This window comes from Cricetulus griseus, chromosome 5 (genome assembly GCF_003668045.3).
Source record: "Cricetulus griseus strain 17A/GY chromosome 5, alternate assembly CriGri-PICRH-1.0, whole genome shotgun sequence".
Lineage (NCBI taxonomy): Eukaryota > Metazoa > Chordata > Mammalia > Rodentia > Cricetidae > Cricetulus > Cricetulus griseus.
The window spans coordinates 175,793,942-175,816,881 of record NC_048598.1 but is presented as its reverse complement, the minus strand read 5'-3'; the positions used below and the strand labels follow the sequence as shown (position 1 = coordinate 175,816,881).

Here is a 22,940-nt window from a genome sequence, read left to right as displayed (position 1 = left end):
ACACCGGTTCCACTGCGATCCAGAGAGTCATAGACACATGGCAAGATAGCCCTTGCTTAAGATCTTACATTTTAATAGCCTTTTTTGTTTTTGTTTTTGAAGTCTTGTCAAATATCAGTTTTTAATACCACCCCCAATGCTTCGTTTTCTTATCATACTTCTGTAATGTAAACTGGATTATGTAGCTATTTTTCTACAAACTCTACATCTCTGTTCCTTTCCCATCTGGAGCAGCCCACATGGAAAGCACTGGGAAGAGAATTGCAGAGATTGGGTTGGTCATATGCCAGGTAGGAAAGCCAACTTGACCTCTCATCCTTAGGTATTTGTGAGCATTAAATTAGATATTCTATGTAGAGTTCCTGGTTGTAGTTAACATGTTCAGTCTTTGTATGTTGGTCCAGTTTTTTCTACGTAAAAACAACTTGGTAATATCAATAGCATAGTAAAATCCAAGTAAGTTTTTATTCTTTTTTTTTTCCCCCCCCAAGACAGGGTTTTTCTGTGTTGCTTTGGAGACTGTCCTGGAACTTGCTCTGTAGACCAGGCTGGCCTTGAACTCACAGTGATCCACCTGCTTCTGCCTCCTGAGTGTTGGGATTAAACATATTCGACACCAACACCCAACTCAGCTTTTATTCCTTTTAAAAATAGTATTAAAAGAGTTTTTGACAGTGTCAACTCTTAGATATAATAGAAACATGGATAATGTTATAGTGATCATTTATGCTTCATGGAGATAATAAACTTTTACAATTGAAATAAAGGATGTTTTTGATTTTTTTTTTTTAACTTGGAAGATCAGATTTGAAACTACATATTCTGTGTTCTTGGATTTTGTATGACTTGGGAACATATTTTCTGTTATCTCTGTCTCTTAGTGGGTTTTTTTTCTGTGTTTTTTTGCTGTTTTAAATTCTGTTTGTGCAGGACAAACAAATGTTTATGAATATGTATTAGTTAGAAACAGATTTTTAAAGTTAGTGAACAGAATTTAAAATTTGGTGTCAGATTGGGTTTCTTTAAAGTTGATATATTCTCTTCCTTATTCCCTTGACAATCTGAAGGTACTGGCTTGTAAATTAAAATTTCAGAATGACTGAGTGCCTTCCTAATAATCCCAGTAAAGCCAGCTTTACAGTCAGCTCACTGCTGCAGGCTCCTGAGCCGCTGGTTCTGCCCTCCAGGACGATGAGCACAGAGAGGCTCCTTCCTTAGTGACTTCACACATTCCCCCATCTGGCACGTGGCTATCCTCAGTGGCCTGTAAAGTAAAGGCAGCCCTGCTTACCATGACCAGAGAGTATTTTCAGATTAGTCCATGCTTAGAATCCTCATTCCTATTCACTTCTGCTCTCTCCACTCACCCTTCTCTTGTCTGGTCTCATAGAAATGAAAATTAAATTCCTTCTTTACTCTCATATTCAGTATCATTTACCCAGGTCATCGAATATGGTGGGTGGAGGGATTTCCCATAACCAAGGAGTTCTCCAGCAGACACTGACTGGCTGTCCTCCATTTCAGTTTGTTTCTGACATTGTCTACATGGAGTTAGTGTCAGATCCTACAAGCTCAGAACTCAGTCCCACAACTCTTTCTTCCCCATTTAGGAGCCAGTTCCAAGGACTAAATTGTCATGTGTGCTTTTGACCTGTTGTATCTTGGGTTCCTACAATTCCTATCTTGAATTCTATCAATTTGCTAAGATGGCTTGCTGATTTATTACAATGGCCCTTACAAAGGGTACAATGGATATAGACAACCAGTCAGGTAAAGAGATACATAGGGGGTGGTCTGAGAAGGGACACAGAACTGCAGTGTCCTCTCCAGGCAACATTGCATGTCCAAAAACCTGGATTCCTTACAACCCTGTCCTGTTGGGCTCGCAGGGAGGTTTCATTAAGTAACTGTGATTGATAAGTCATAGGCCACCAGTGGTTGGCTCACCCTCTACCCTCTACCCTCTACCCCTAGTACAGTACAGGTATGGGAGCTAGAAGTTCTTCTCTTATCACTTCTAAACCCATCCTGAGACTTGGAGCCCACCAAGATCACCTGATTGGAAGAAGAGATATTCTTGTCTACCAGACAGGAGCTTTATATGTGAAACCCATGGGTCAAAGATCAAATTTAAAACAACAGGTTCTGGCACAGGGTAAAGTGGTACACTCCTTTAATCACAGTATGTGGAAGGCAGAGGCAGGCGGATCTCTGTGAGTTCAAGGCCATCCTGGTCTACCGACAGGCTCCAAAACTACAGAGAAACCCTGTCTCGAAAAACCAAAAAAAAAAAAAAAAAAAAAAAAAAGTTCTTGTGGTGGTTTGGTTAGCTTTGCAGGCAGGCAGGGTTTTGATCAGTTCTAAATTCTTGACTCTAAACACAGGAATCATTTAAACCAGACTGGGATTGCAGTGAGGGGCTCTTTTCTTTCTCACATCCTTTTAATTCTTTTCTTTGCTTTCTATCCTACTGTAGCATCCCTGTCTACAAAGGGTATACATGTCAAGGACAGGGTTAGGGATTCTCTCTCTCTCTCTCTCTCTCTCTCTCTCTCTCTCTCTCTCTCTCTTTCTGCGCGCGCGCGCGTGTGTGTGTGTGTGTGTAGTGTAGTGTAGTGTAGTGTAGTGTATACACACGCACATTGTCTGATTGTGGAATGTTAGTGAACCATCCAGGTAAGATCAGATCCCTCCTTCTCTAAAGCAAGTCTCTGAAGGATGTCTGTGTACCTGTGCTCTTTAGCGAGCACATCCAGCGTGTGTGTGTGTGTGTGTGTGTGTGTGTGTGTGTGTGTGTGTGTGTGTGTGTGTGCGCGCGCGCGCGCGCGCACACACACAGTAATTAGAGTCACCAGTGACAGAAAGCCCTAAGGAAGATGCACAGCTGTGAACAGAGATGCTTTTCTACTTGAGTTTGAGCATCCTCCTCCATGGCAAAGTACGGAACAGCAATGGCTCACTGGTGTATTTGCAGACCCCTGAGCCACCAGTGTTGGAAAGTAGGAAGACCCCTACTCTGGAACCCTCCCGGAGTCATTGCATTGTAATATATTGTCAGTAAGATGTTTGGTCAATTTGATGTATTAGAATTTTCTTTCAAATTTGGGATAGATTACTTACATTTTAAGATAACCCTACATTGGAATAGTATTCTCTTCTAGTATAAAGTATGTTTTAACTTGTGAATACATTTTCACATAATTTTGATTATTTTATTAAAATAGTACTTCTATGTTAGAAACTTTCTTTCTTTTTCCTTTCTCTTTCCTTTTTGATTTGAGACAGAATCTCCCTAGTGACCCAGCCTCACCTCTTCCTGCCTTCTTTAGTTTAAGAATTGCAGATGTATTCCAACATACCTAGCTTGCAACATTTCTTGATCTTAAATTACAGTAATGACTAGCAAATTAATTTTTGGCTTTCACAAAGAATTCAAAACTGTGACAACAGAGAAGAAAAGATTCATTTTGTTACTGGTTTGATATGTATTTTTATGTTGTATGCATTTATAGGTGTGTATAACTTAAAAGTATTTTGTTTGTATATATATGTGTGTGTAAATTTGTAAATATATATGTAACATATATATATATATATATATAAATATACATACATATATGCCTGTGCAAACAGTGTTTTAAGATTGTATGACCCCTATTAATCATTTTTTTATTGGTTGGAAATCTGGCTGTAACTTGTATTACTGGACATAGTCCTTCCTTAAACTTTTTGAAGATATTATTGGAAGGCCAGAGGTTCATTTGATGATACTTGCAAACATGATTTAGTGTAGTGTACTGACTGAAAAATACAGAGACTAATACTTCCTTGCTTAACTGGTAAATTAAGTTACAGAGTGCCTGTGAATAGAATTCGCTGATGTCCAGTGGAAGGTCTGCTCATATATATGGTCCAGTGACTTTAAGGGATCGTCTTGAAGGTTAGGAGGAAGTTCTAACCCTGAGTCTATTGAGGAATGGTCAAGTCATGCCATGACAAGTGCTGATTTGTGGAGAAGTGCAGCCCTGTGAGTGGAGGACTGATTAGTCTTCAGATGGTAAAGTGTGGTAAAACGGGAAGCTAGCCACAACCGAAGGGAGCTGACTCTTAGGGAAGAGATGGCAGGAAAAGCATGTGGGAAGAGCTTCATCCCATGTCCACAGCCATGGCTCAGTACTCACTGGGATGGCATGAAAATGGGGCCTCTGCGTTGTGGCCCAGAGACTGTGTGACTGCACCGCCTTTGAAGCTCAAGCTGAGGAAGATGAACTATTTGATAAGCATGTAGGCATTCAAAGTCTCCAGTAAGGCGAATCGAAAAAGGAAGTTCCTGTTTTCTAGAATATTGTTTGTTCTATTAGCTAAATTTAGTGGTTGGGAGACCAGGCAAGAGACCTTGGGGGAAACAGGTGAGGGCAATCAGACATCAAAGGGCAAGTGTAATCAGAAGTCAGGCCCTTCAGAAATGTTAATTTGTTATTCATGCTGAAATTACGGAAGTTAGAATGCACCTATACTGCACAAGTTACTGTGTCAGCAAACAGAAGGTGCTCAGCATTTGCCTTTTGATCTTTCTGTTGCCTCTAGTGGTTGGTTGGTTTAGAGGGAAAAGGTAAAGTTGGGCAAAACCTCACAGTAAATTAGAAGGATCCAGTACGAAATACCTGTTTTAATGCTCCACCTACCACTAACTATTCTGTTGCTGATGAGACATTTAAAGTGCTCAACTACTTCAAAGTCATGTAAAGAAATGGCAAAGTTCTAATTGCAAATGAACTAATTTTGTGGCCTAATTTGATAAGTCTAACAAGCCTGTCCACTGCCCTCACTGTAGCCACCAAATTTCTTCCCATTCCTGGGGAAGTGCAGCCCTTCCCTATACACTTGTTTGATTTGGGTTAAAATTTGACCCTCACTGATGACAGAGCACAGCATCTAGAGTAAAGAACATGTGTAGTGGTTCTCTGCCGGCCCTTTGTCTCATTGAACATTGTCTCCCCTAACTTCTAAGTCATTTTCTCAATTTTGGAAGTTTTTGCACCCCACCCCACCCCTATGAATTTATGCTTACCTAATTTAGAAATGACTGTTTCCACTCACTCTAACCTGTCTTGTGGTTCAATCAAATTACATTACATTGTGTGGTTCAGGGGAAATAAGACCTGTTTAGGCTTGTTGGTAGACACAGAGGGAACCGGTAACACTACGACTGTCACTACTCCTGCTTGCTTTCCTCCTCCTGAGAACCCAGAGGAGCAGTCAATCACTCAGGACTTCTGAGAGCCAGTATAATAAACTGTCTTCGCCCAGTGGCTTGATGGTGACCTATCCTGTGTCCCGAGATTGCTTCCTGCTAGGCCTCATTTTCTGTTGTTTCTTCTCATGATCAAACTTGAGAAGCAGAGTTGGGTCTCAGAAACCTTGGAAGCCATGTCCCACCCCTTGAGACCATCCTGCTCAGTTCCTCAGCCCGAGGACAGCATTGTTGGACTGGATTCTTTGTAACTCAGGAAATTTCTGTATGTCATCTGATCTTCTCAGTCACCGTACCAAGTCTCCTATGGTCCGCTGTACCACCAAACCCAAACTGTGTGCTCCTTTTTTGAAACCTCCCTTGTGGCTAAAAACAGCAGTAGCTTCTTTTGCAAACATGTTTTATTTTAGCTGCAACAACAGAGAAAACATTCATCACCTACTTTTTAAGTAGGTTTCTTTCTGCATTTTCAGTCACTTTTCCAATATTCAGGCCTTGCCTGTGGAGAACTATGCTCACAGTATGCATTTGAGAGAGGGAAGGAGATTGGTGGAGATGACCCTTGCATATAGAAGTCATTTGGCTAGGGCTAAAAAGGGAAAGCAAAAAGAAGAGATGGATTTTGAAGTCTGAGTCTAGAGCTCTAGCAGAATGGAGGCAATGATAATATTATTTTTAAAAGGCTTTTTTTTTTTTGTACTTTGATGTTTCAGATGCTAGGGAATACCCACTTAGGTGGTGGGAGGCAGAGAAGGCTTTGGTGGTATTTGTGGGCACCAAACCCTTTCCCTCCACGTTCTCAGAATGTGGCAGGTAAGGTACCACACATATCAACTTCCCTTCTCTGCAACCGTGTTAGAAAGCATTGGAGCAGAGCGCTTTAAAGAGGCGTTATATAAACACAGGGCAATACAAATACAAAATAGCCTCTACATCATTTTGTTTGATTGTCATGTGTGTGTTTCTCTTTCAGGTTCATTTTCCAGACACCGAAAGAGCAGAATGGCTAAATAAGGTAAGATTAGCATATTCCAAATATTCATGGAAATTAGAGGGCCAGAGACTGTCTTCCCATGTTTGGGAATTTCAGCATTGGTAGTATTGGAGTTGAGATTGCAGTGAGCAGGCTTCCGCTCTCCAGAGGACTGTTGCAAAGCAGTATGTGACTTTCCCTTGGGAAGAACAAGAGCTGTGTCACTGATCTAAGATTTATGCATGCGCTTGCATGGTATTGCCATCTGGCTTGTGTCTTCATTCTTGAATAGAGGCTGCTCACAAATGCTTTATAGAAATCTCAAGCAGACAATCTAGAAATACTATAAAGAGAAAAATAACTTGCAAGAAACTACCCATCTATAATACCTTTTAATGGATGTTTTTGTTTCAGTAAGTTTTAGGCTGAATCTCTCTTGGCTGGTGTTTTGAGCATCTCTAAGGCAATATAGTGACCCTAACCTAGACAGGAATCACTTTACTATTGTACAAGTTAATAGTGGTTATAAAATGCAGGAGTGATTACTGAGGTCCACACAGCTTTTGTTGGGTTTGGTTTAGTTTTGTTGTGATGTTGAGATCAAACCAAGGGCCACAGGGGGCAAGAAAGCCACTGAATTACCCTCCCAGCCTGAGATCTGTGGCTTTTTTGCTTTGTTGTTTGTTTGTGAGACAGGGTTTCTCTGTGTAGCCCTGGCCATTCTGGAACTCATTCTGTAGATCAGGCTGACCTCAAACTCAGAGGTCCACCTGCATCTACCTTCTGAGTGCTGGGTTAAAGATTAAAGGCATGTGCCACCACTGCCTGGCCATAATTTAAGTTTCTCCATTCAGTTGAAGCCATGGAACTTTTAGTGATTATTAGATATGCAGACAAAGAAACTAATTCCTGTAACATATTGTCTAATCAGTTTATTGTTGAAGTAAATGCTAAACATTCAGAACCCATTTGATAGGGCTGCTTTTGAATAACAAGACCATCTCTGCCTTCTGTTTTAGCTTTCAAAGCCAGTTTCTGACAGACTACACGATTAACATTTTCCTTAGTGACTCAATTAAACCATATATCATGCATTAGAACAATTATTTATCCTGAGTTCCTTTTCCTTCTAGACCGTGAAGCACATGTGGCCCTTTATTTGTCAGTTTATTGAGAAGCTCTTTCGGGAAACCATAGAGCCAGCTGTGCGGGGAGCAAATGCCCACCTCAGCACCTTCTGCTTCACCAGAGTGGACGTGGGTCAGCAGGTCAGTCCTTCCCTCCATAGTGCCCTTTCTCATGCACACAGTAGGACTGTTGTGAAAGCACAGCTGTGTAACCACTCTACTGGCCCTGAAGGAAATTGCTCATTAAGGAGACCCATTGAAAGGCCTGCAAATCCCTTAGGATCCTCCCCACGACGGGTTCTGACTTCCCCTGAATGTACCTCACCTCACTCTGCTGTTCTTCATATTTTGTTGTTTCTGTTTTACTTTTTTAATTGATGTTTATTTTTGTTTGTGTGTGTGTGTCTGTGTGAGAATATGTCATACATGCATGCAGGTGCTCGTGGAGGCCAGAAGGTGGCATCAGAGCCTCTGTACAGCTGCCTCGTGTGGGTTCTGTGAACCAAACCCAATCCCTGTGGAAGAGCAACAAGTGCTCTTAACCACTGAGCTATTTCTCTGGCCCTGTTTTTGGCTCTTTTTTATAGTGACAATTTTAAATACAGATTACTAGCTTTAACAAATATTAATCCAAATTAAAGGTGGGGGGGGCATACACCTTTAATCCCAGCACTTGGGAGGCAGAGGCAGGCTCATCTCTGTGAGTTCAAGACCAGCCTGGTCTACAGAGTGAGATCTGGGACAGACAAGACAACACAGAGATGCCCTGAAATTTACATCTTACAGATGAGAAAACTAAAGAATAAACGTTAAATAAATTGTCAAAGCTAAACAGTGTGTTATCAACCAGAATTGTACTTGTCATCTGATGCTAAACTTGTTCTTATCACATCTACTCTGCATTTTAAGTTTGTTTGCTTTTAAGCCTTTCTCCGTTTTAAATTAAGCTATTTATTGTTTCAGCCCCTTAGAGTCAATGGTGTTAAGGTTTATACTGAAAATGTAGACAAAAGACAAATTATTCTGGACCTTCAGATTAGGTAAGTTTTTATTTGTGTTACATTTCTGCCATGGCTACTAATTCATAGTGTTCAATTAGCTGTATGTATAAGATAGAGGATATAATGAATTTCTTGTCTGCTTTTCATTTGACTAACTTCTTCTAGATCTAAATGTTAACAACTTTTGAGTTCCTCATACTCTAGATAACTGTCATTCATTAAATATATTAAATATAATGGGGCTGGAAAGATGTCTCAGCAATTAAGAGCACTTGCAACTTTCCAGACAGCCTGAGTTTGAGTCCCAGCACCCACAAAGCAGCTCACAGCCATCTGTAACTCCAGTTCCAGGGAATCCAGTGCCCACTTCTGGCCTCCACCGGCACCAGGCACACACCAGGGTACATAGGCATCCATGCAAATAGACCCATACACATAAAATAAAGTAAATGTCTAAAAATGTACTGAATAAGAGAAATCATATCATCTGCAAGAAAACTGTAATCTAATAAATAGTCCTTATGAACAGTATCTAAAAATCCTCAACAGAATGCTAGCAAGTTGAAACTAGTAGCAGAGATTATATACATGAACAAGTAGAATTTATTCCCAGAATGCAAATTCGATCCAGGATATGAAAACCTATCTGTGTGGGTGGTGGGAGTCCTTCATGGGTATCTCACTTGGCACACAAGATGAATTTAGCATACTGGTACTCTTTCATGATTTAAAAAAAAAAAAAAAAAAAAGTTCAACCTAGAGAAGTTAGACAACACAATGAAATAAAAGGAATCCAAATTGAAAAACAGTGTTTACAAATGAGATCTTACAGAAAAAAAAAAAAAAAATCCACAAAACATTTTGAAGCCAGTTGTGATGGCTACACATTTAATGACAGCACTCTGGAAGCATTCAAGTTCCAAGCCAGCCAGGGCTGCATAGTGAGGCTGTTTTAGTCAGGGCTTCTGTTGCTATAAAGAGACACCATGACCATGGCAGCTCTTATAAAGAAAACATTGAATTGGGGTGGCTCGCTTACAGTTCAAAGGCTTAGTCCATTATCACCATGACGGAGAGCATGCAGGTAGACATGGTGTTGGAATACTAGCTAACAGTCCTACATCTAGCAAGCAACAGGAAGTGAACCAAGACATTGGGTGATATCTTGATCATAGGAAACCTCAAAGCCCACCCCTGTAGTGACACGGTTCCTCCAACAAAGCCACACCTCCTAATAATGCCACTTCCTGTGAGATTATGGGGACAAATTACATTCAAAATACCACAGAGACCCTTTCTGAAAAAATTAAATAAACACTTAAAACTAAAATTAATTCAACCAAGTAGCCAAATTCAGTCAAATCAATTGCATTTCTGTACATTAACAATGAAAAACTACTGAGAGGAAATAAGGATGATTTCACTTGTGATGGGATCAGTAGACAGCTCAGTTGGTAAAATGGTTGCTTTGTTCAGTCCCTAGCACCCACTAAGGAAGCAAGCATGGTGGTTCATTTGTAATCCCGGGATCGAGGAAGCAGAGACAAGAGGATCTTTTATGCTAAGGCCTAGCCTTAATCTGTGAGCCCTGGGTGTCAGTGAAAGATTCTTAAAATAAACAAGGCAGGGGGCTATTAGCAATTGAGTATGCTGTTTTGAGCCTAGACTAAGGGTAATTTTTTTTTATCCTTTGTGAGTTTCCATAGTATATTATTATAATAATTGCATAGACTTTGTATCAATTGCCTTTATTTTAGACAGAAATGTTGGATGTCTTTGATATGGCTAAATTTCATCTTTAAAGTATCTGGTGCTTGTGCAAATACCATTGTCGTCAGTGGAATAAAAGAGTAAGCATGTTTATGGGTCTTAGCTAGCCAGGCTCTGGAAGGCTTGCAAGCAGACCTGAGTGGTCCCCCTGTGACTTTGGTTAGACTGCATCTCACAAGGTCTGTCTGTGGGACCAATGACAAGCTCCATCGGGATAGAAACCTTGTACTCGCTTGCTCGTTGTTTGTGGTAGAATATTGTTTTAAGGTGTGTGACTTTTGTTTAACTCGGTGCAGCTGTGATCCTTTGCTTGTCTAAAACACCTGATGATCTAATAAACAGCTGAACGGCCAATAGCAAGGCAGGAGCAAGGATGGGCAGGGCTGTCAGGCAGAGTGTAAAGAGAGGGAGAAGCAAGTAAGAGAGGAGCAGCAAGAGAACGAGAGGAGGATGTCAGGGCCAGCCACCCACCCAGCCATGGAGTAATAGTGAAACTAAATATATGGGACTAAGAAAGATAAAAGCCCAGAGACAAAGGTAGATGGGATAATTTAAGCTAAGAAAAGCTGACAAGAAGCAAACTAGGCTGGCCATTTATAAGTAAGAATAAACCTCCATGTGTGAGTTATTTGGGAGCTGGGTGGTGGACCCCCCCAAACAGCCAAAAGAGCAGAAACATTGCCCAACAATTGTTCTAGCATTAAACAAACTATTAGAGTAATTCCTTCAATGGATATCAGTTTGAAAATGCAGCTTTAGCAGCAGATAATACACTACGATTTTGTATGTCAAAGATAGAGGGAAGTTGAAAAGAATTGGGAAATAAAGAGAACATGTGTTGGGTTTTATATTGGTTTAAAAAGGAAAATTTTTATGATAGTTTTTAAGTAGGTTATTGACATATTAGCAACAAGGTAGAGACTAATCCTCAGTATGAGGATTATGTATATAATGGAAGAATTTTGTTCATTTGCTTAGGTCTCAACCTGTGGTTTAGCAACTATTAGAAAACATGTTTTTGATAGTCTTACTGAGACACTGCTCCATAGCGAAATCACAGTTAGGAAGTAGCAACAAAAAGATAACTTTATGGTTGGAGGTCACCACAATGCAGTTGGAGGAACTGGGTTGTCACAGATTAGGAAGGTTGAGAATCACTGGCTTAGACCCTTCCTAATTTGACTCATCAAATTCCCCAGACCTGCACAAACAGGTTTATGATACCATACTTCTTTTTTTGTTGTTGTTGTTTTGTTTTGTTTTTGAGACAGGGTTTTTCTATGTAGCCCTGGCTGTCCCAGATCCCACTCTGTGGACCAGGCTGGCCTAGAACTCACAGAGCTCTGCCTGCCTCTGCCTCCCGAGTGTTGGGATTTAAGGTGTGCACCACCATTGCCCAGCTGATACCAACTGCACTTCTAAGAATGAAGGATAGGCGTATGTCAGCTTGACACAGGCTAGCGTAATTTGTAAGGAGAGAACTGCAATTGAGAAACTATTGCCATAAGATCAGGCTGTGGACAGGCCTGTAGGTCATTTTCTTAATTAGTGATTAATCTGGGAGAGCCCAGCCGGTGATGGGTGGGACCATTCCTCAGCTGGTGGTGCTGGGTTCTCTGAGAAAACACTGTAAGGAGCCAGTAAGCAGCATCTCTCCATGGCCTCTGCATTAGCTCCTGCCTCCCGGTACCAGCCCTCACTGCCTTTGATGTACTGTTGTATGGAGCTGTGGGTGAATTAAATCCTTTCCACCCAATTTGCCTTTGGTCATGGTGTTCCATCATAGCAATAGTAACCCCAGCTAAGACAGGTCAAATTCCACACCATCCCATGGGGAAAGTAGTCAGCATTTTATGTTTATGTTGGAAGTAAATGCCTGCCTTGCACTGTCATCTGTTTGAAACTCATCACTGAGAAAAGTAAAGGTTCAGAGCAAGCTGTGCTAACCGTTAACACCATGAAGCCCTTTAACATCTGAGGGAGGATTTTGTGACTAAGGAGAAAGGGGGTGAGATCTGCTGCTGACAGAATAAAATCTAGCCTTTGTTGGGTTTTAAACAAAGGTTTTGTTATACAAATAAAAACACCTTTCATCAAAGGAGTGCCCCACTGCCCCAGCCCTCACCTGATCAAGTCTGCTACCACCCAGGCCCACCCCAACACCTACCATTAAAGCTGCAGGATCTCCATGACTCAGGGCAACAGCAGGCTGTCTGAGAGGAGCCCCGTGAGGATCTGGTATTGACAGTGTCAAGCCAGAGGCTCTGAAGTAGACCACTGACTCATTGCAGTGGACATTTCCAAGAAAGATATACTGTGTGACACCCCTTGACATACCACAGCTTCCACAGTGAGGTTTATTTTATTTTTCTATTTTCTCTTGTGAGGAAGTTACAAGGGTGGAGGATGGACATGGAAGGACTGGAAAATGAATGGTCTTGGGGTGCATGGTGTGAAATTCACAAAGAATCCATGAAAAATTATGAGGGGGGGAAGTACTCCATTGTTACTTATATTTCCCTTTGAAAGTGGATGTTTACATACTTGTAATTTTTTTTTTTTTGAGATAGGATTTGAGCTCTCTGTGTAGCTAAGGACGAAGTCATTCTCCTACTTACACCTTTGAGTGCTAAGAATCCAACATAGCCTTTATGCCTGATTTATGTAAGACTGGGCATTAAACCCAGAATGTCTTGCATGCTAGGCAATCAGTCTACCAACTGAACCATGTCCTCATCCACTTTTTTTTTTTTTTTTTTTTTTTTTTTTTTTTTTTTTTTGCAACAGTGGCTTATATTATATAGTCCAGACTGGCCTTAAACTGATAGTCCTCCAGCTTCAGCCTCCCATGAGTTGGGTATCTAAATTTAATTAAGATTTTTATGTGTAGCAAAAGCAAGAGGATAGGCACAGTATTCTTCACAGGTGATAAAGCAGTGTTACACCCCGCAGCAGTGTGTCCGTGCAGCCTGGAGTAGGAAAGTAGTCTTCTAGTACGGGCTACATTTTCAGTCGGTTTTGCCTACAGTATGAGTAGGGGTACTTTGCCGTCCTCTTGCTTGGTTATATAATTTGCAATGCCTAATCCTAATAGATAACAAAGAAGATAATTAATTCCACTGGATGTAACTAATGCTGAATTTTTCTGTTCTAGTTTTGTAGGAAATTGTGAGATTGATTTGGAGATCAAACGATATTTCTGTAGAGCTGGTGTGAAAAGTATTCAGGTAAGTCATTCATATTTTCATTTTAGGGGTTTTTAGGCTATATTCAGAAAGGAAAGCTATGGAGTTTTTATTAGCTGGGAAGGTTTTGGAAGTAAGTTTGTATTTGTGGTTATAGCTGAGTAACTCATGAAGCCATGTGCTTAAAAGTCACCAAGTGCCTTGGAAGAACTGTGTTTTTCTGATTTGTGATTTCCTGTGTGAGCTCAGATTCATGGGACAATGCGAGTGATCCTGGAGCCCCTGATTGGAGACATGCCTCTAGTGGGGGCACTGTCCATCTTCTTCCTTAGGAAACCAGTAAGTACATGTTTGTTTCATGATGACATGTTTATCATGCCTCCCTTGGCAGTAACAGGGATCCACAGAGGATAACATGGAAGAACAAAACTCTGTCCTTAACTCTTGCCCTGTGACGCCCAAGTCCTGAGTGCTTCCCTCCTTTATACCTAAGTAGGGGTTTGGTCTCTATAAACAACGGCCTTCCCTGAATGTAAAAATACCTGTCTGTAGAATGGAGGAAATAAATTTTTAACTAAGTCAAAGCTACCTTTGACCTGTCACAGTGTGTGATTTTATAACATTTGCTGATTTAATTCTCATACTTGCGAAGCGAGGTACTGTTCCCTTTTACTGGCCTGGAACTGAGCTGAAGAGGTCTGTCTGTCTGAGTCAGCCAGGCGTTAAGGACTGGAACTCTCACATAGGCCCAGGTAGTCCCATACAGACGTCTCCCTCTGATTCCCTCCTGAGATGAATGCTCCTCTCAGGTGTCTCTTCTGCAGCTTTGTATGCTCTGCTTTGCAAAGGGATTTTTTGATTTTAGATTGTGTTTCTTCTGTTATTGTAGTACATGCTCTAGAACAAGGAAAGAAAGCTATTTCTGCCCTGTACCAGACAGGCTTCTTTCTCCTCACCTGAGTTCCTGCAGCCTGTGGTTTGTGCTGTCTTTGTTGTTTTTTTCTTTTCTTTAAATTCTGGGAATTGAACCCAGGGCTTTGTGCCTGCTGGGTAAGCACTGGGTCTGCACTCAGCCCAGCACCCTCATCCTAATGGCATTTCTCACTATTGCCTAACTGTGCGGCCCAAGCCCCAGCCACAGAGATGGAATGTCTACTGAGGGAAAATACTGACCGTGTCTTCTTCTCTTTCTACACTTCTTTTTCTCCAGAATTCTATCTTGAGCTGTTTTATTTATTTCTAGAAGATTCTGTGTGCCCTCCAAGCCAGGTTGTCGCTGTAGTGTGGAAAGTTGTGTGGCAGGAGCAGTTAGTGCTAAGGTGAAGGGCATGTGTGTCCCCAGAGTTCAGGGAGGCTCGTGCGCTGCCTCCTAAGAGGGACGCTGCTTTTGATCCTTGGCAAGGTACTACGAACATCACGTGTAATTTAAATGGAAGTTTCAGTGTGCGTAATCTGGCTCAAAAGACTTAATGAAAATTATTTCTTGGTTTTGAAAATATGGGTTTAGCTAGAGCAAACCAAGTGTGGCATGGTCAGTGCTTTTTCTTCATGAAAATGCATCTGTTGCCTCCAGCATTATTGTTCTCCCTCTCTGATTTTTGATGTGTTTAAGTGGACAACCTCTTACGTTAAAATTCAGAGAGCTAGCAAGAATTTGTTCAATTTTACTTTATTAAATTTTTGAGAAATAAATTCTTTTCTTCTTCCAGTTTTTAAGCCAGTTTATGTAAGAGCTACTCCATTAATGACTATTTTAAAAGTTCTTTAATAAACTGCTAAAAAATTTAATGTGTCTGTCTTTGGAAGTATTCTTAATATAAAGACCCTCTCAGAGTGACAAAACTAAGATCTGGAGTATTCCTCAGAACTTGACAGTGCTCTTCCATGGTCTGGTTCTTCCACAAACGAAGCCACTTGTCAGATAGCTTACAGTATTAACTCCCAAAAGCGTTGGAATGCTAGAAGCGAAGGATGAAGTTGAAATGTTCAGAATTGCCCTTTTCCTTATATGGTGAATAAAACCACTGAACACGCTTTAGAGGGAAGGGAATTTTTTTCAGTTACTTTCAACTGGAAAATATGAGAACTTACTACCGTTAGCTGCCAAATAATTCTTCCTGAGCCTGGTGAAAAATATAATCAGAAGGGCCTTTTTGTTTTACTATTTTTTACTTCCAGGATGATTCAGAGACTAGTGCCAATGAATCGTATAAAACACTTACATGCTTTTCTGCTTGTTGACTTAATTAATTAGTTCTGATAATGTGGTACTTACTGTGGAGGGAACCCCTAAACATTCTTGACCTGATGAAGTTTGAAGCCAAGGGAACAGCCCACGCTGAACAGCGGTGGGATGCTTTGGGGACGGGGAGCAGCACAGTGTGGGTGCTGGTGATAGCTTCGTTGAATGGAAGTATCTTCCTGTTAGAGTTATAATGGGAAGAACTTGAATATTAGTGGGCTAGGATGACAGAAATTAAAATATTTAAGTAAAGGGGGGTGTTAAAGGAAGGGGAGGGTTCCTGGGCAGCACAGTAGAGCTGGCGGGTGCTGGGGAGTCTACCCTGAGGGCATGAGTGCAGGAAAGCTGGCCCCTCCCCCACCTGAGCAGCATGGGAGAGCTGGCCCTGGAGATGTGTGTGCTGGAGAGCTGCCCCCACCCCCCTTACTAGCTACCCGCAGGAGAGTGGGCTCTGCACCTTGTCTGGGCAACACAGCAGAGCTGGCTCTGGTGGTGGAGCCAGCCCTAGTGGTATGAGTGTCGGAGAACTGGCTCTACCCCTTGCCAGCTTTGGTACTTGGGTGACCTGGTGCTTCCCCTCAACCAAGGCAGTGCTGGAGAGCTGGCCCTGGTGTGTGTGTGTAGGAGAGTGGGCAGGCTGACTAACCAACTCAGCTATCTCTCAGGCCCAGATCCAGGGCTTTGAGTTGGCCCACCCCACCATGTACCCCATTTAAGAACTCTGGAGCACGTTAAGGGACTGGCTCTGCAGAACCAAAGCTACACGATCTCCACAACACAGGGCAAGAGAGGCTATCTGAGGAGTCCCAGTGAGGACCCAGTATTGATAATGTGTCAGAAGTCAGAGGCCTCGAACTAGATCAGTGACTCATTACAACGAACACTTGGACGTTAAGCTATTTGGACAAAAGGATAGACTGGGTGACACACAGTAACACACACTGTAGTTTCCATATGAGACTTTTTCTTTAGTTTTTATTTTCTTCATCATTTTTAGTTTTATTTTTCTTTTGGGGGGATAGGTTACAAGGGCAGAGGACAAATATGGAGGGATGAGGAGGTGAGTGGGATTGGGGTACATGGATGAAATTCACAAAGAATCAATAAAAAGTTTTTTAAAAGGAGAGGAATTTTTAAAAAATAGAAATTATGTTTATTGTACAATTGAATCTCAGAAGCAAATTAGAACCAGGAGTGTGAATATTTTTTTAAACCAGAGGAAGACAGTATAATGTAATGGTTAAGTGACTTTTGGAGCTGGAGGGAAGGCAGTATAGTGTGACTGCTTGAGTGATCATAACTTCTGCTCAGTTCTCTCCTCCGAGGACAGCTCTGGTTTTCTAGGCCACAGGTCTGTGAGTGCTGTGTCCCGGCTGCTCTCTCTATTCGGGTCACCCAAGCCTGGGGTTAAGAGACCTACTGTGCAGAAGCCCATTTCTCCTTCCTTTCGGACAAGGCTGCAGACAGGCTGTAGATTCAAACCACACCCAGGAGTAGCCAAGAGCATTTATTATGCCAGGTTTACTCTGATCCTGTGGAGTCTACGGTTTGATGTCTTTAATTATCTGGGTAGTCTTGCACACCATCCTGAGTCTCCAGGTAGAACCCCGCTGGCTGCTTCTCCTGCCCATACTGTTTGTTTGTGATTGGCTTTTGTCAGGTAGACTGAGCATGGGGCTGTATTCTGCCACAACCCCCACAGGACCTCGCTTATAACTGCAATGGGTGCCTACCTTTGCATCTTTCCACACATGGCCCCTGTCCCTTAAGAAGGAACGATGACAAGGTTTCTTTGTACCCTTCTATAGTGACAGCTGCTCTCCTTCCTGACCACACCCCTGCAGGAAGTACCCTCCCTGGCCTGATCTGTACTCAGTGCAAATGTACACGTGGCCACGTCAGTATGCATACCCCTGCCCTCGGGAGGGCTTCTCCTCCTCAGACTGGCCTCAGAGGAAGCATATCCATCTGGTTGGGCCCTGAGAACTCAGTTTTCCTATGCCAGCACGGGAGTACTCTTCCCAGGCTTTCCTGCCTAAGTTACGAGGAAGACATTCTTTTAACCTTACTGCCAGCCCAAAACTACCAAATAATAAATAGCATTAGGGTAAAACCCCACTGAAGACCAGTGGAGCTGTCAGCTTGCATTTTCAACAGACTTCCTAGATGACCTGCCTGAGACATCTGCCATGCAGTTAACACTCAGAGCCAGCTCCTGCTGTCAACCTTATCAGCTTTATTACATCCCTTGGAAAACCCCAGTGTGTGTGTGTGTGTGTGTGTGTGTGTGTGTGTGTGTGTGTGTGTGTGTGTCTGTCTGTCTGTGTGTGTGTCTGTCTGTCTGTCTGTCTGTCTGTCTGTCTGTCTGTCTGTCTGCCTGCCTGCCTGTGTTTATGTGTGTGTATGTCTGTGTATCTGGATGTCTCTATGTGTGTGTGTGCATGTGTGTTTTTTATGTCTGCATGTGTGTCTGGGTCTGGGTGTCTGTCTGTCTGGATGTCTGTGTGTCTGTGTCTCTCTTCGTGTGTCTGTGTATGTCTGTGTATGTCTGTGTCTGAATGTCTGTATGTCTCTGTGTGTGTGTGTGTGTCTGTGCATGTGTGTCTGAGTCTGGGTGTGTGGGTATGTGTCTGTCTGTGTGTCTGGATGTCTGTGTGTCTGTGCGCATGAGTACACAATGATGCACATGTCAGAGTCAGAGGACAGGTCAGTCAGTTCTCTCCTCCTACATGGGTCTCAGGAATTGAACTCAGGCCGTCATGCTTGCCAGCAGGTGTCTTTACATAAATCCTGAACCGCAGATTGGTAACATCTTACAGGGAGAGATGGAGGAGAAAGGGGGATGAGGCAACCAAAGGCAGGAGAGCAGGAGCAGCTTAGAATAGAGGCTGTTCTTAGAAACCAGCACTTCTTCCTGTGTGGGACAAGTGGGAAGATGATTTCACTCTGTCCTTCTGTAATCTAGCTGGGAAGTTCAAAGGTTACAGATGAAATCACTCCATCTAGGGCTGAATTATCTGTAAAACTCAAAGGCAGTTTTTCTCAGTTCTGTAGCTATAAATTTGAATACCTGCCATTAAGACTGGTTTTATACATAATTCTTTAAATGTCTATGTCCTTAGCTTCCTTTTTTTGAGATTGTACTGAAATGCTTTTATGTCTGTGCACAAAGCTTTCACGCTGGGCAAACATGGTGCTGTTTAATTTATTATTTTCACAGTAGAAAGACTTCTTTAAGACTATTAATAGTCTTCAGAGAGGTGTTTTTTTTTTTCTCCAGGTGCCCATAAGCAAAGCGTTTTAAATGCTCTTTTATGGAGATTTTATGTGCCGGTGTCTTGTGTGACTTTAGTACTAACAGCATGTTGATGTTTCAGTGCAGTGCCAGGCCTTTGCAGTCTTGGCTGGTTATCAGCTGGTAGCCATCACCTGTCTGTTCAAACAGAAGCATGCTCTTTTGGAGATGGAGAAAGGGGAAGACAGAGTCTCTATAGTTCACACTGGCCTGAAACTCACTGTGTACATCAGGCTTGCCTTAAGCTGAAGCCGTCTTAGCCAGCTTCCTGGGTGCTGGGGATCCAGTCCAGGTTCTCATACACAATCGTCGAGCTGCTCTCCTTGCTCAGAGTCCTACTTTCATAAGTAAAACAAGTCAGCCATTAGGTACTTACAGTGATGTTTTATTATTTACAAAATTAGTCAGAGAGAGACATCTTTGTTGCCTAGATGGGCTCCAACTTTTGGACTCAAGCAATTCTCCTGCTTTAGCCTCACAAGTGACTGAGATTCAGGCACATTGCGCTGGCCATGGTTTTTATGTATGTTGTGATAGATTTCTTGAGCAAACCATGGGCACGTCTTACACCCTGCCAGTCTTGCTGCGGTGTGTGCCACCATGCCTAGCATTCTAGGTTGGGGCAGGGAGAGCCTTCTCCCATTAAGTGCTAAAGGGATTCTTTGACCTAATAATAATAGAGGAAAGAGAAAGGAGAATGAGCTTCTCAGTCATGGTGCTTACCAGTGCCCTGAGCGGCTTCAGATACTGATGCAGAACCAAGGTGCCTTGGAATTCATATCTTTCCCAGCTCTGTAGTCCTGGTCATGAAGGTGTCCTTCCAACCCAAAGAAATTCCGTCTCAAAAACACAGAAACAGGGCTGGAGAGATGGCTCAGGTGTTAAGAGTGCTGGTTGCTCTTCCAGAGGACCCAGGTTCAATTCCCAGCAACCACATGGCAGTTCACAACCACCTGTAACTCCAGTTCCAGAGGACCTGACACCCTCACACCAATGTACATTAGACAGACAGACAGACAGACAAAGACAGACACTTAAAAGGCTATTATGTGCTACTGGTTACCCTCCACAACCAGAAGGCAAGACCTGATTGCTGAAGAATTGCATCACTGAAAAGGAAGAAACAGCCAGGCAGTAGCAGCGCACACCTGTAATCCCAGCGCTTGGGAGGCAGAGACAGGCGGATCTCAGTGAGTTCAAGGCCAGCCTGGACTACAAAGTAAGTTCCAGGACAGCCAGGGCTGTCTGTTACACGAAGAAACCCTGTCTTGAAAAACAAAAAGAAAAGCAGAAATTGAGCTGGCACCTGACTAGAGGCTTTACCACCATTGGGAGGTGCTATAAATGCTACCAGAGGAGAAAAGCAATTATCAATCTCACTCAGCTATAAACCCTGCCATGTACAGCAGTAGCCTGCCTGCAAGATATACTAGTGCAGTCGTACACAAATTTATAGGGGTAACCAACAACTTTTTGGTTGGACTTAAGGTCCATTCCCTGACCTATAATTCACACCTGATACTGTTAATGTCCCCAAGAACTGGAAACTAGACAGGTCATGGGAACTAGGGGCAAACCTATTATTCTGCTAAATGAACACAGCAATAAAATGACTCCTAATGACACACTGCTATACCCATAGGTCAATGCATCCCTTAACCTTCATCAGAGTAGCTTCTTTCAGTAGATGCTAATTAACATAGGGCCCATAACTAGACAATGTGGAGGCAGTGACACACTCAGCCCCAACGGGGATCTTTATTAAACCTCTCCCCTCAAGCATCAGGCATCTATGGTGAAAAGTAGGCAGAAAAGCTATAAGAGACAGTGCTGGCAGATGCCTCTAAGGCAACAGCATCTTGCAGACACCACAGGGCTGGTGCACAAACTGTGACAGCATGGACAAGTCCTGTCAATTCAAGACAGACAAAATCCCAGCACAGAGAAGTGGGCACAAAGCCCCACCCCCAATCAAGACGCTACCTGCAATTTTATGCCTGCTGGGAGAGGGAAAATGAGTTTTCTGCAAAGGAGTGACACTGGATATATAAACCACACTCAGGACAAGCCCCATGTCCTTTCTGTGTTCTGTCTCATTTTTCTCATGCATGCTGGAAAAGTCTTGAAGGATTTGTTGAAAATGTGTTGCTTCTTTCCTTTAGCTTTGTTCTGTATAATTGCCCACTAACTATTTGTATAGTTAGAAGGCACTTGAGCAGTGTGGTTTCTCTAACTCTGTGTGTAATGGAGAGTGCATAAAACACAAAGTATTTTATTGTGCACAGTACCCATTTTGATAGAGAAAATCAGTATTTACAACCAGTCGTTTTAACTGTTTATGTCTACTTAATGGAATCCTAGCTAAATATGTAAGAATTTCTGGGATGACTCTAACTATCCAATGAATAGATAGGACGTATTCCATTCATAGGAAAATGCAAATAAAAAATTCAGAGTAAAATACCATTGTTCAATTACCAACTGCTCTGAGTTTTAATATCTGCTTTTGGTGACAGCATGGAGAAGAAATGATTCTGTCCCATACTTTTAATGGTAATAGATATTTAAAAAAAAATTTTTTTTTGGTAACAGAAGTTTAAGTAGCAATTTTGGAGATCTCAGGTTTTGATATGGTGTCCACTTTAAAATGTTATTTACGGTTCTCATGTGGTGTTTTCTTCTTGTTCTGTGGATCTTGGGGAATGAATTCAAGTCGCCAGGCTTCTGTGGCAAGCACTTGTACCCTCTGAGTTAATCTTGCTTACTGATCCCCGTTTTTGAATATTCGTCTCTTTGTGTAGCTATGAGCACATGTATTCATGCTGGGCATGGTGGCGCATGTCTTTAATCCCAACACTTGGCGGGCAGAGACAGACCGATCTCTGTGAGTCTAAGGCCAGCCTAGTTTCATGATAGGCTCTAGGTCAGCCAAGGCTACATGGTGAATTCCATCTCAAAGAAATAAATAACGAAAACAAACTAACAAAACAAAGAATATTCACTGAATTGTTAACTTAAAGGAGAAATTGAAAAATGTTCCACAAGTTCATCCATAGCAGGAAGGGCAAACAAATTATTATTATATGTCTTTAGTAGAGAAAATTGTGGTATTATCAAAAAGTAAAAACAGAGGCAGGTCTTCGTGGACAATGAAAGAAAGCTGTCTTTGTGTTACACATGGGGAAAAGGTGTGTGGCGGTATTGTATTCTGCCTATTTCATTTACACAAACCTGTAAACGATTTGCTGTGATACATGGAAACATTTTTGATATTTAATATTCTCCCTCCTTTCTTAAAAACACAGCTTTTAGAGATTAACTGGACAGGACTGACTAATCTCCTGGACATCCCTGGACTGAAGTAAGTCTTGTGGGTCTGGCTGCAGTGGCTTTTTCCTTGCTTTTATTCTCGAGAGAGTGGGTCAGAATGGAACCTGCAGAATGCATTGTTCTTCTCTATTCGGTAGCAGTTTAGTGAGTAATAAACGAGGAAACTGTCCTGTGACAGGCACCTGAGTCATGGACTGGACACTCCCCCATGGGAGGGTTAGATGACTCACTGTCCATCTGTCTGAAATGGTAGATTGGGACAGAGTGCCGTTTGTCCTTCAAAACTTCCTTTTTGCTGTTTTTATTGTTTTGTTTGGAGGTTGAAACGCATGACTTACTAATGTTATTAGTTACATTTGTTCCTAGTAAGTATTTTGCTGATCTATGGATTTTTATCCTTAAATAGCTTACAAATTCAATTCCAAAACTTTAATTTCAGACTATTTTTTCTATTTCTATCTACTTGTTTATGCCTCTGAAATGAGTGCTGAAACGAAGTTTTGTTATCAGTAGAAACAGCAGTTTTAGTAATCTGAGACATCGTCACAGATAAAATGTACTGTGGTTTACCAGGTTAAGAAAAGGAAAAGTTCTATTGTCTTTAAAAGATCTGTGGATAAGAAAGTGCAAGTTTAAAAGGTTTATTGACAAGTTCAGTAGAATCTTGATTACAAACAAAATACTGAATAAAATTGACAAATTGGTAATTTTTTTTCTCTTTTTGCAGTGCTGGGGATTAAACTCGGGTATTTGCTAAACTATA

The 22,940-nt window shown here is 41.9% G+C and overlaps 1 protein-coding gene across 3 annotated transcripts in view; it reads left to right on the top strand.

Annotated features, from left to right (window-relative positions):
- Positions 1-22,940, top strand: part of Esyt2 (extended synaptotagmin 2) — a 70,944-nt gene that overhangs the window by 15,520 nt on the left and 32,484 nt on the right. For all 3 annotated transcript variants that reach the window (XM_027417034.2, XM_027417035.2, XM_035445142.1), the window contains exons 2-7: positions 6,228-6,269; positions 7,361-7,495; positions 8,318-8,394; positions 13,280-13,352; positions 13,560-13,649; positions 22,153-22,208. In XM_027417034.2, coding sequence (XP_027272835.1) covers positions 6,228-6,269; positions 7,361-7,495; positions 8,318-8,394; positions 13,280-13,352; positions 13,560-13,649; positions 22,153-22,208 — 473 coding nt within the window. The remainder of the gene's footprint in view (positions 1-6,227; positions 6,270-7,360; positions 7,496-8,317; positions 8,395-13,279; positions 13,353-13,559; positions 13,650-22,152; positions 22,209-22,940) is intronic.